At 44.4% G+C, this 12,351-nt stretch overlaps 1 protein-coding gene across 4 annotated transcripts in view; it reads left to right on the top strand.

The window, feature by feature from the left end:
• The window catches only part of LOC108414672, a 69,195-nt gene that overhangs the window by 23,808 nt on the left and 33,036 nt on the right, over window positions 1-12,351 (top strand). For all 4 annotated transcript variants that reach the window (XM_037543603.1, XM_037543602.1, XM_037543604.1 and 1 more), the window contains 2 exons: window positions 8,772-8,945; window positions 9,064-9,237. In XM_037543603.1, the coding sequence (XP_037399500.1) occupies window positions 8,772-8,945; window positions 9,064-9,237 (348 nt within the window). The remainder of the gene's footprint in view (window positions 1-8,771; window positions 8,946-9,063; window positions 9,238-12,351) is intronic.

Raw genomic sequence — 12,351 nt, 5'->3', positions numbered from 1 at the left:
ATTGTATTGGTTTTTGAAAATTATTTGCCTATTTTGAATTTGAAGTCAACCACATGTTTCAAACAGGTTGGGTCAGGGTCAACAAAAGACTGGTTAAAAAAAAACAAACAGATAACTGACAACAGCTCTGTAACATGATCAGGAATAAAAAGAGCATCCCAGTGAGACGGAGTCTTTTGGAAGTAAAAATGGGGAGGCGTTCACCACTGAGTGGGCAAATAGTACAACAGTGCAAGAATAACAACTATAACAATAACAACTTGGAGATTTCATCATCCACGGTACATAATATCATTAAAAGATTCAGAGAATCCAGTGAAATCTCAGTGTGTGAGGAACAAGGCCGGAAGCCAATATTGGGTCACAGTGATCGTCGGGCCCTCAGGTGGTGCTATATTAAAAACAGACATGATTTGTAGTGGAAATCACTGCATGGGCTCAAGAAAGCTTCCAAAAGCCATTGTAAACACAGTTAGTTGCTTCAGCCAATGTAAGTTAAAATTCTACTATGCAAAGAAGAAATCAGGACCCATAAATGCCACCTTCTCTGGACTCAAGCTTATTTAAGATGGACTGAGTTGAAAAGGAAAAATGTTCCATGTTCTAAAGATTAATAATTTGAAATTCTTATTAAAAATCATGTATGCCACATCATTTGAGCTAAAAAGAACAGGGTTCATACGGGTGCACCGCAGAGAGGATCACCATGACGTTCTGCATTGTGACTATTACGTTACGAAAAAGAGAGAAAGAAAATGGCTACTGGAAGGGAGCCAACTCCCATCGTTCATTTAAAACGGGGATTGGTAACATGCGGCTCTTATTGTCCTGTTGAGCAGGACAGCAGAATTACACATTTACACAGCAGAATTACATTTTTAGGTAAAAATAAAATAATCCTCCTTAGCAGTAAAATAAAGCTCTGCTGATCACAGTTTTAACAATAAATGGCCTTAAACAATGGAATTAATGTATAACTGCTGATTCACCCTTTAATCCTGAAGATCAGCGCAGACGGCTGGTTGCCACAGCAAAGCTAACAAGTATTGCCTAGCTAGTAGCTAACGAAATGGCAAAGAGAAAGATCTAAGACGAACATCGATCATTTTTAGACAAATGGACTTATTTGCATTTATCACTCCAATTGGTTTTCGGATGCATTTAGTCTGAAAGGAGAACCTGTCAAACACTAAAAAGTTGCGAAGCTGAATTCAGCTTCTCATTAGAATTGTCCTGTTCCACCTGAAATAGTGGCACTTTAGGCACCATTTAAGGTTCAACGGAAACATTCGGACAAGAAGTGTAACGTGGAGCGAGGAGGCGGACGCATATGCGGAGATAAGCGAGATTTATTAAGGGCAAATCCAGGGTCATGGTCAAGACGGTCCAATGTCAGATGGCCAACACGGATAGATCGGGGGGCAGAGATAACATAAACCAGAATCACCAACACAGCAGATAACGATTCAGACAAACATACATCAAACAAAGACCTGCCAACACAAAGGGCAAACACAGGGCTTAAATACACACCAGGAAGACGAGGGACAGGTGAAGACAATCAGGGGCGGAGTCCCAAAACAAGGGGCATGAATCAAAACAAATGCACATGGAAGACCAAAACAAAAAGTACACGGAGTGGGAGGAGCCAATCGGGCCAAGAAGCTAACTTCAGCCTCATTAAAAGTTGAACATGAAGAGACATTTTACAGAAGCTGTTCTACTTTTGTTGAAAGGTTTCCTGCCAAACATGCAGCGTGGCTGTAGCTGAGCTAAAGCTTAAAGCAAAGTAAGTCTATTATTGTGTTCCATTCTGTTCTCATCCTTCAAAGGCAGCTCTCTAGTTGGGCAGCATTTTGACCTTAGTAGACATCGCATTCGGGACGGCGCTTCAGAGCCATCATGCGTATAACGTTCACTGCGCTGTTCACATTTTATCTGTTTACTCACAGCCGCTGGTTAATTTACACTCCCCTTAGACTAAAGGTGGATCATCTCAGTGTAAAAGGACGGCTCTAAATCTGCAGCAAACGTTTTCCTGCACTGACACTGCTGTGGACATTTCTATATGAAGAACAGGCTGATACAATTATCATTATATACTCGACTCAGCAGCCCAGATAAATACAGATAATCGTGATTATTAGTTTATAAATCATTCCAATTCATTCCGTTCTCATCCACCTTAATGACACTGCTTTATTTCTAACACACAAAGAAATAAACAGTAATGTTACGTATAATTTTGTACAAAATGCACTCAGAAAAACGGATCCCATGCAATCTGTTAAGCAGTAAATATGCATTTTACTTTATGCATTATCATCTGATTTATGAGCTCCCAGTTTGAAGTTTAGCTGTCAACATTCACCTCACATATCTGTGACTGGTAAGTAAAGCAATACAAGACAAGCGGAGGAGCAAAAATAAGCCTCTGTGGAAGTTTGCCTTTTTTCCAGAAAAACGAGCCGAAAACTTCTCACATTAAGACTCATTGAGTCACGTTTATTACTCGAAAACGAAACTTCGCGCCACGCACGACAAAACGCGCGGCACTCTTAAAGGGATCGCAACTATAACGTGAATAAAAGCAATAAAGATGATGAACCAACAACATAACACACAACAGAACATATATAAGAAAGTGAATTATGCCGTCAGTGCTAGGAGCACTACACATGCCCCCCCAGAATTCACTCTAACAGAAAACCCGAGAAAAAAATTTATCAACGGCGTGGGGGGCGAATCAAACGTCCAGTACGGCTCCGCCGAATGGGAGAGGACGGGACTGTTCCTTCAGTGGCTGTCCGCGGGGCTCCTCTGTGGCCTGGTAGAGGGGCAGGAGGAACAGGAAGGGGGGGCCTACTCAGAGGCCGTCCCCGTTTTGGGGGTTGCACCAACTCACCCGGCCCGGCCAGATCTAGGTGCGCTGGCTTAAGGCAGTCCACAGATATACACTCCGGTTTGCCCACAATGTCCACCACAAAGTGCTTGTCCCCAGTTTCCACAGCACGGAAAGGACCCTCGTAAGGCGGACGGAGAGGTCTGCGGTGACCGTCCACTGAAAATGAAAACAAAGCCAGCAGACTGCAGGCCGCTGGGGACGTGAGAGCTTGGTAAACCGTGGCAGGAGGTAGGAAGAGGAGTAAACAGCCGGGCATTGTCCAACAGGCTGGAGCGCTGGAGTGTGGCTGACCAAGGTCAGCCCAGGAGTTGTCCTTCAGGCTGGCACGCAGGGAGGCTTTCGGAGATCTGTGAAAACGTTCAAAGAGGCCATTACTCTGGTAGGCGGGGGTGGTAGGCCATGGTGCGGTGGAGTTTAACTCCCAAGCTCCCTGCAACAGCGTTCCAAAGTTCAGAGGTAAACTGAACACCATGGTCTGAGGAAATGTCTGATGGGGTGCCAAAACGGGACACCCAGGTACCAATAAATGCTCGTGCCACATCAGCTGATGTTATGGAAGACAGTGGAACAGCCTCTGCCCACCGTGTTGTCCTATCGACCATGGTGAGCACATAAGAGAAACCCTGTGAGGGTGGAAGTGGGCCAACCAGGTCGATGTTGACGTGGTCGAAACGTCGTTCCGGCACTGGAAACTGTTCCAGTGGTGCTTTGGTGTGGCGGTGCATTTTGGAACGTTGGCACTCCACACAGGTGTTCGCCCAGGCCCTCACGTCCTTTTTAAGTCCGTGCCACACAAACTTGGCGGCCACCAGCCGTTGTGAGGCCTTGGTTCCAGGGTGTGAGAGGCCATGGATGGCGTCAAAAACGGGCCGCCTCCACTTCGCAGGCACAACAGGCCTAGGAGAGCCCATGGAGACGTCGCAAAGCAGAGTGGTGCCAGCATTGTCGAACGTCACATCTTGCAGCCGCAGCCCAGAAGTGGATGAATGGCAAGCCTGCATGTCCGGGTCTGTAGCCTGCTCTGTTGCCATGCTGCCATAGTCCAGGCCGAGGTGGACCGCCCCCACAACAGCACGGGAGAGGCAGTCTGCGACATAGTTGTGCTTCCCAGAAAGGTGCGCAATGTCCGTCGTGAACTCCAAAATGTAGGTCAGCTGCCTCTGTTGCCTGCCAGACCATGACTGAGTGACCTTGGACATTGGCGAAAGTGAGAGGTTTGTGGTCCACAAAAACGGTGAACTGGCATCCCTCCAGCAGGAAACGAAAGTGTCGGATGGCGAGGTACACACCAAGTAGCTCCCGGTCGAAGGTGCTATACTTCCGTTCACTGGGATGCAACTGCCTGCTGAAAAAGGTGAGAGGCTGCCAAGCATTACCCACCCACTGCTCGTAAACCGCACCAACCGCGTAGTCCGAGGCGTCCGTGGTAAGTGCGACTGGGGCAGAGGAGGCGGGGTGGGCCAACATGGCGGCCTTAGCCAGGGCTGCCTTAGCGTCCACAAAAGCCTTGTCTCTGTCCGGGCTCCAGTCCACAGTGTGTTTAGGCTTGCCGCCTTTCAGAGCCTCGTACAAGGGTCGCATAGTTTGCGCGGCCCTGGGGAGAAAACGGTGGTAGAAATTAACCATGCCTAGGAACTCCTGTAAGGCTCTGATGGTGACTGGGTGTGGAAAAGTATGGCCTCCACTTTTGATGGAAGCGGAACGACCCCGTCCTGCGTGACTCTGTGCCCCAGAAAGTCTATGGTGGACAGGCCGAACTCGCACTTGGCTGGATTGATGATGAGCCCATGCTCAGTGAGTCGCTCAAACAGAGTGCGAAGGTGCGAAAGGTGCTCTGAAGGTGATGAACTGGCCACCAGGATGTCGTCGATGTACACGAATAAGAAAGGCAGATCCCGTAACACAGAGTCCATGAGCCGCTGGAAAGTTTGAGCCGCATTCTTGAGGCCGAACGGGGTATGCAGGAACTCAAATAAACCAAACGGCGTGATTACAGCCGTTTTTGGGACGTCTAGTGGGTGTGATGGTAACCTCTGATGAGGTCAACCTTTGAAAAAATGACCGCACCCGCTAGGTGTGCTGAAAAATCTTGGATGTCCGGCACTGGGTAGCGGTCAGGCGTAGTCGTGTCGTTGAGCCGTCGGTAGTCCCCGCAAAAACGCCTGCCCCCCCCTGGCTTAGGGACGAGGTGGAGGGGTGAGGCCCAAGGACTGTTGGAGCGTCGAACAATCCCTAGGCGCTCCATGGCCTCGAACTCTGCCTTGGCCACGGCAAGCTTGTTCGGCTCGAGGCGTCGAGCGCGGGCGTACACAGGCGGGCCAGTGGTGTCAATGTGGTGTTCGACGCCATGTTTGGCTGTGGAAGACGAGAAAGTGGGCTGCGTGAGTGCTGGAAACTCAGCTAGCAGCCGCTGGAAACTGTCCGTGACAGAGAGCAGGCTCGAGAGGTGTACTGCGTCAGAGTCGCTGAGCGCACATGCATAAGTACAAAAAGTGACGGAGTCGATCAAGCGGTGATTTTTAACGTCCACCAACAGACCGTATGCACGCAAAAAATCCGACCCTAAAAGGGGAACAGCGACTTTGGCAGTCACAAAGTCCCAGCCAAAGCGTTGGCCCCCAAAACACAGTTCAACATGCCTTGTGCCGTACGTACGGATGGGGCTGCCATTGGCGGCTTCCATGGGGGGCCGTGGGTGCCAGCTACCACGTCCACTTGTGAAGCAGGCAGTAGACTCCGCTGTGCCCCTGTGTCGCAGAGGACGCGCCGGCCGGAGATGGAGTCGCGGATTAAGAGCAGCCTACCGGCATGGCCGACGCTAACGGCCACTAGTGAGCGCTTGCCTTGGCGTTTCCCGCTCCACCGAAGCTGCACGGAGAGCGGCATCGCTTGGCCTTGGGGCCAAACCTAGCATGGTAGTAGCACACACCTGAAGACCGCTGCTGATGCGGGGCCGCTACTGCGATGAGCATGTGATCATCCGGAACCTCAGATACAGCACCAGCAGGGAGAAGGGCAGCTGCGCAGGGCTGCTGACTAGCCAGGAAACACCTGTCAGCCTCAGCAGCCAGTTCTCTGCAATCAGTGCTGGCAGTGTTGGCCAACGCAGCTCTCACATGAGCAGGCAGTTGGCGCAGGAAAAGGTGGAGGAAAAGGAAACCTGGCTTGTTGTCACCAAGCAGATCGAGCATTCGGTCCATTAGCTCTGAGGGCTTGCTGTCACCGAGCCCCTGAAGAGAGAAAAGCCTACTGGCCCTCTCAGTGTCAGACAGTTGGAATGTTTTCAGTAAGTGTTCCTTCAGGGTTTCATACTTTCTTGTCAGAGGGGGACGTTTAAGTAGGCTCACCACTCTCGATGCCGTAGAATTTCCGAGGGCAGATACCACATAGTCGTATTTAGTTTCGTCAGCGGTGATCTGATGCAAGGCGAACTGTGCCTCAGTCTGAGCGAACCAGGCTGAAGCAGAAGATTCCCAGAATTCCGGGAGCTTGAGAGACACAGCGTTGGCGGTCATGGCGAGCTGGAAAAAAACGTCGAGGTCACCAGTGTGGAAGTTTGCCCTTTTGGCAGAAAAACGAGCCGAAAACTTCTCACATTAAGACTCGTTGAGTCACGTTTATTACTTGAAAACGAAACTTAACCTCGCGCCACGCACGACAAAACGTGCGGCACTCTTAAAGGGATCGCAACTATAACGTGAATCATAGCAATAAAGATGATGAACCAACAACATAACACACAACAAAACACATATAAGAAAGTGAATTATGCCGTCAGTGCTAGGAGCACTACACCTCTGTAATATTTATTTTGAAAAACGTTGTATTTCAGAACTTCTACTTAAGTTAAAGGGAGAACGTCAGTCTGTAGCGCTGTTCCCGCTGTTTTCCCTCAAGATACGCTTGGCAAGTCCAGTGATTTTTTTTGGGTAATTGTTTTATGCTGACTCATCAAGGTTAGATAGCAAGGAAAGTCTACTTACAAACAGGTGACACATTTTGAAACATAAAATGTAAGATGTTTCCATTAATTTATTATCCTTCTGCTATTACCAAACACAGTTCTGGTTGTTTTTAGCATAATGACTTTTAATGTAATAAAAAGTGAATTAATTCTTTTGAGTATAGATGTATTTGTATAAATACATCATTTACTGCATAATTTAAGGTGCTGGAAAATCTTGAAAATGGACCTTGAATGTGCTTGAAAAGTGTTTGAATTTGACCTGGGAAAAGGTGTATGAACCCTGAGAGAAGAGGGACCATCTGGCTTGTTGTCAGCACATAGTTCACAGGTCAGCACCTGTGAAGGTCTGGGGCTGCATTAGTGGGTGACTTGCCCATCTCTGAAGGCACCATTGATGCTGAATATGTACAGGTTTTGAAGCAACATATGCTGCCATCCAGATTGCCCAAAACAGGGCCAAGCAACATTCTGCATGTATTAGAACAGCATGGCCATCAAACAGGGGTTAAACTAGCCTGCCCAAAGTCCAGACCTGTCGTCCATTGAAAACATTGGGTGCATTGAAAATATGACAAAAGAGACCATCAACCCCATGTGTCAGACACAATGCACTGCACTGCAGTCCCCAGAATGCACTGCAACTTAATATGTGCTTAAATACTCCTACTCCAACAACAATTTATGGAACAGCAGTTACACCTGATGTCTACACAATTCCACACCAGTCATATCACCAGCATCTCAACTGCAGTTTAACCATCATAAACACCTAACATTAGCTCAGCAGCTCAGACACGGAGCCAAAGTATATTAATGAATGCCAGGTGTCTAGTTTAAGCAAAGGCAAGTTTGAAAGACTGAGCTTCTGGTGACATTTAAAAGAAATGGGAAATTACAAGTATTCATGTAATATTTCAAGGTCTATTATAAGTTACAGTGCAACATTAATTAAAAATGAAAAACGTTTTTTTTGTTTTTTTTTTTGATATTTGTTGAGATTATTTAGTATGGTCTTAGTGGTTGAGATTGACACCCCTGCCCTTTTTGAGCAGTATTGAGCAGATGAAATCTCATATCAAGCAAGAATGGGAAAATGTTTAACTTTCAAAATTACTGTAAAAGGTCTCAGTTCCAAAGTGCTTACAGTGTATAGGTAAACGAAGAGGTGATGCATCACAATGGTAAACATGACCCTGTTCCAACTTTTTTGAAATGTGTTGCAGGCATCAAATTCAAAATTGGTATATATTTTTCAAAGAACTATGAAATTGATTTGTTTCAACATTTGATATGTTGACGTTTAAATTATTAAATGTTGTCATTTAAATTAAATATACAGTTTCAATTAATTGTACATGATTATATTGTATTTCTGTTTATATTTTGCACAGCCTCCTAACATTTTGGAAATGGGGTTGTATGGCCATCAGACTGATTTTAATCATATCATAAATCGCTACTTGCTTGTTTTAAATGATAATTACTTAATATTCTTCTTAAAAACGCAGTTGTTAACATAGTACATATATTAAAGTACAAGATCATTGTAAACCTCAACAGGGAATGCTAAAGTTCCTTTTTTAAATTATCAGGCAAAAAAATGGTCTGTGATTTCTTGCTCTGAGAAATCCCTACTTTAATTCTAGGGAAGTTTGTTAACAATTAATGACTATTAATTAAGCAAGTGGGAGAAAACACAGGAGGAATGAAGGTAATGTGTCTCCACATTGCCGTGTCAGTGGAGTGCAAGACTAAAACATAGTATCAAGAATTACAATGTCAGTATTGAAATTTATTTATTATTATATTTATTTATTATTATTTTTTTGTTTCAAATAATTTCAAATGCAAACACTGAGAATCTTTATATATTTTACTGACTTTCTTCCTCACCTGTAGATTTGCTGGCTGTAGCCTCACTGCACTGTCCCTTGAAATTTTGAGTACAGCTCTAAAAACAGAAAATTCCTCTGTAAAAGAGCTGGACCTCAGTAAAAATGACCTGCAGGATGCAGGAGTGGAAAAGCTCTCTTCTGGACTCAAGAGTTCACACTGTAAATTGGAGATAATCAGGTCAGAATTACAAAATTTCATTAGATTTCATAACATTCCAGCACTGTGGCATTATGCAACAAATATATATGTATTCTTATTCAATGTACTATATGTTGCTTTTACTTTTCTTTTCCAGACTTGCTGTGTGTAAACTCAGCGCACAGTCCTGTGACACTCTGCAGTCAGTTTTACAAGCAGAAACCTCCTGCCTGAAAGAACTAGACCTCAGTAATAATGACCTGCAGGATGCAGGAGTGGAGAAGCTCTCTGCTGGACTGAAGAGTTCAAACTGCAAACTGCAAATACTAAGGTCAGTATTCCTATATTTCAAAAATTGCTTATATAATCTATAGCAGGGGTCCCCAATTACATTTTCTTAAGGGCCGCATTTAGCCAACAGCACAAAAGCAAGGGCCAGCGCATTAGTTGCATAATGTTACCTAATTAGGCAGACAGTACAGTAGCTACTTGTTTGCTGATTTAGTGGATGTCATTAATTAGGTATATCAAGAGCAGTTGTATTATTTTACTCACCATTCAATGAGAGAAGTGACAGCGGCAGGTAGAAACAAGAGACCTGATGTTGGGGTGGTGCTCTGTAGTGGCAATGCGAAGACACTGTTCTAGGTGTGCACTGGAGAGTTTATTTCTGTCCTGGCTTTTGATAATGTTCATTGAAGAAAATGAAGACTCACAGATGTAGGTGGAGGGAAATGCTGTGAGAAGCAGCATTGCAATCTGTCTTGCCTGGCTAAACTGGGGAATCATGTTGATCCAAATTTCAGTCACACTAACATCCTTGTGCTGCTCTTTGAGCAAATCTGATTTTGATATTTCCAAGATCTCCATCTGAAGAGATGCTTCATCCAGAGATGGAAGCAGCCTTTTGGCCTCAGCAGTCCACTGACCATCTGCAGAAACAGAAAACGGCTGACGCAAAAACAGGAGGATTTCACTTGAGAGGTCTTCCCAAGAATGCTTGCATCACAGCATCCTCTTGCATTTTGTTCTTCTCACAGTGTTGCTGCAGCTTAGGAAAGTGCAGTTTTCTTCCTTGTATATCTCGCTGAAACAAGTCCAGTTTTAAACGGAAAGCTTCAACTGCTTCATACATGTCTGCAATGGTATGATTCTTTCCTTGCAGTTGCAAATTCAGCTGATTAAGATGAGATGTGATGTCGCATAAAAAATGCACATACGCCATTTCTTTGCTGTCATTCAGGAATTTCAGAAAAGAGTGAGCCTTTTCATTTTGCAAGTTGCCAAGGAAAGAACAGAGTTCATCATGTAATTCGCACACTCTCTCCAACACTCTGCCTTTGCTAAGCCAGCGCACATCATTATGCAGCAACAGGTCATGATGTGCAGCAGACATTGGCGATGCTGCAAACTAGAACTCTCCCTAATGAAGTTTACGAGCTTCATCACGTTATCCATGGTGTCTTTCATTTTCCCACACAGTTTTGCACACAACACTGATTTGTGAATGATGCAGTGAAATGCTGTTAGAGCGGGGATAACAGCTGCTAGCCTGCTTACCAGACCCTTCTGTTGCCCAACCATGGACGGGGCGCCATCAGTGACAACAGACGTGACTTTGCTTATGTCCAATCCGTTTCTTTCAAAGAACTGAGTTAGTTCGCTAAAAATGGCCTCACCTGTCGTGCGCCCGTGTAGGGGCAGCAAACAAAGCAGCTCTTCTCGAAAATCCTTCTCATCAAAAAATCGCACGAACATGGACAGCTGCTCGATGTCCGTCCTATCACAAGACATGTCAATGGCGAGCGACATGAAGTCCGTTTTCTTCAGACGTGAGAGCAGGTCACACAAGCAGTCCTCCGCTAAAACCTCCACCCTTCTCATTGCAGTGTTGTCCGATAATGGTACGTGCTTCAACAAATCCACCAGTTTTCCTCGTTTTTTCATCGTGGCTCAAAACTTCTTCCACCATATCAATCGCACACGTCTTTATCAACTCGGCATCCGTGAAAGGTTTCTTAGCTTTTGCTAAGTTCCATGATACGCGCAGAGATGCCGTTGTTGCGTTTTCCTGTGAAGATGTTGTCTTATGGATAGTAGTAACAGAATGATTGTAGGAGGCAATCAAACTTGCAATCTTTTGTCTTCGAATCTCTGATTTTGCTGGGAAGTTCTCATTGAAATTGCTGTGGCGTGTTTCAAAGTGCCGCTTGATGTTAGCCACCTTGCAGACAGCAACTGCTTGAGAGCATAGCAAGCAAGTTGGCTTAGCATTGGCACGGTCTGGTAAAATAAAACAAAATTCGTCGGTCCAGACGGAACTGAACTGTCTATTTTCGCTATCAACTTTACGTTTTTTCGCACTGGCCATGGTTTTGTGCAAGCAGGACTTATTTATGCATGCGTATGTGTTTGGCGGCGGGCCAACAGTTTGCCCCTCGCGGGCCGCCTATTGGGGACCTATGATCTATAGGGATGAGAACATGGAACAAAATATCTTCTCCTCAGTACTGAAACTGAAACAAAAAAGGGAATTTTGGTCAGGGTCCATGATGGCCATGACAAAAGCTTGATTATGTGGTCACTGAACTATTAATTTTTGGATATGGATGTATGTTTTGGATCATTGCCCATCTGGCAGATCCAACCATGACAAAGTTTTAGCTTTTTAGAGGAGACTGACAGATTTTCATTTAAATTCTCTTGGTACTCCTTCGAGTCCATTATGCCGTGTAGCCATCCTAACCAATATCCCTAAACAACATAGACTCTCCTCCATACCTAACACTGGGGATGGGGTGCTTTTCTGTATAACATTTATTTTGTTCATACACACTTTTAGTGTTTGTTCTAACAATAGAACCAAGTTCCAGTAGTGTGCAGTGAAATCCAGGTGCTAACATTTGTGGAAAAATGAAAGAAAATATATTTTTTCTGCCACCCCTTCCACACACACACACACACACACACACACATATATATATATATATATATATATATAAGTGAAAGTCACTTAATGGTTCCTGTAGTGTGAGGTGGTGTGAGGTGGTGTCACCCCCCTACCCAAATATTTATTAATAAATATATTTTATATATTTAATTATTAATTAAATATTAATAATTATAACTAATTAATAAATATAAATATTAATTATAATATTTATAAATAAATTAGTTTATTTATTTCAGTAATTCCATTCAAAAAGTGAAACTTGTATATTATACTCATTCATTACACACAGACTGATATATTTCAAGTGTTTATTTATTTTAATTTGATGATTATAACTGACAACTAATGAAAACCCCAAATTCAGTATCTCAGAAAATTAGAATAATGTGAAAAGGTTCAATATTGAAGACACCTGGTGCACCACTCTAATCAGCTAACTAACTCAAAACGCCTGCAAAGGCCTTTAAATGGTCTCAATGCTCTCAGTCTAGT

The sequence above is a fragment of the Pygocentrus nattereri genome, chromosome 12, assembly GCF_015220715.1.
Source record: "Pygocentrus nattereri isolate fPygNat1 chromosome 12, fPygNat1.pri, whole genome shotgun sequence".
Lineage (NCBI taxonomy): Eukaryota > Metazoa > Chordata > Actinopteri > Characiformes > Serrasalmidae > Pygocentrus > Pygocentrus nattereri.
Note: the sequence above shows the minus strand (reverse complement) of the source record. Positions and strands in the feature narration are given on the sequence as shown.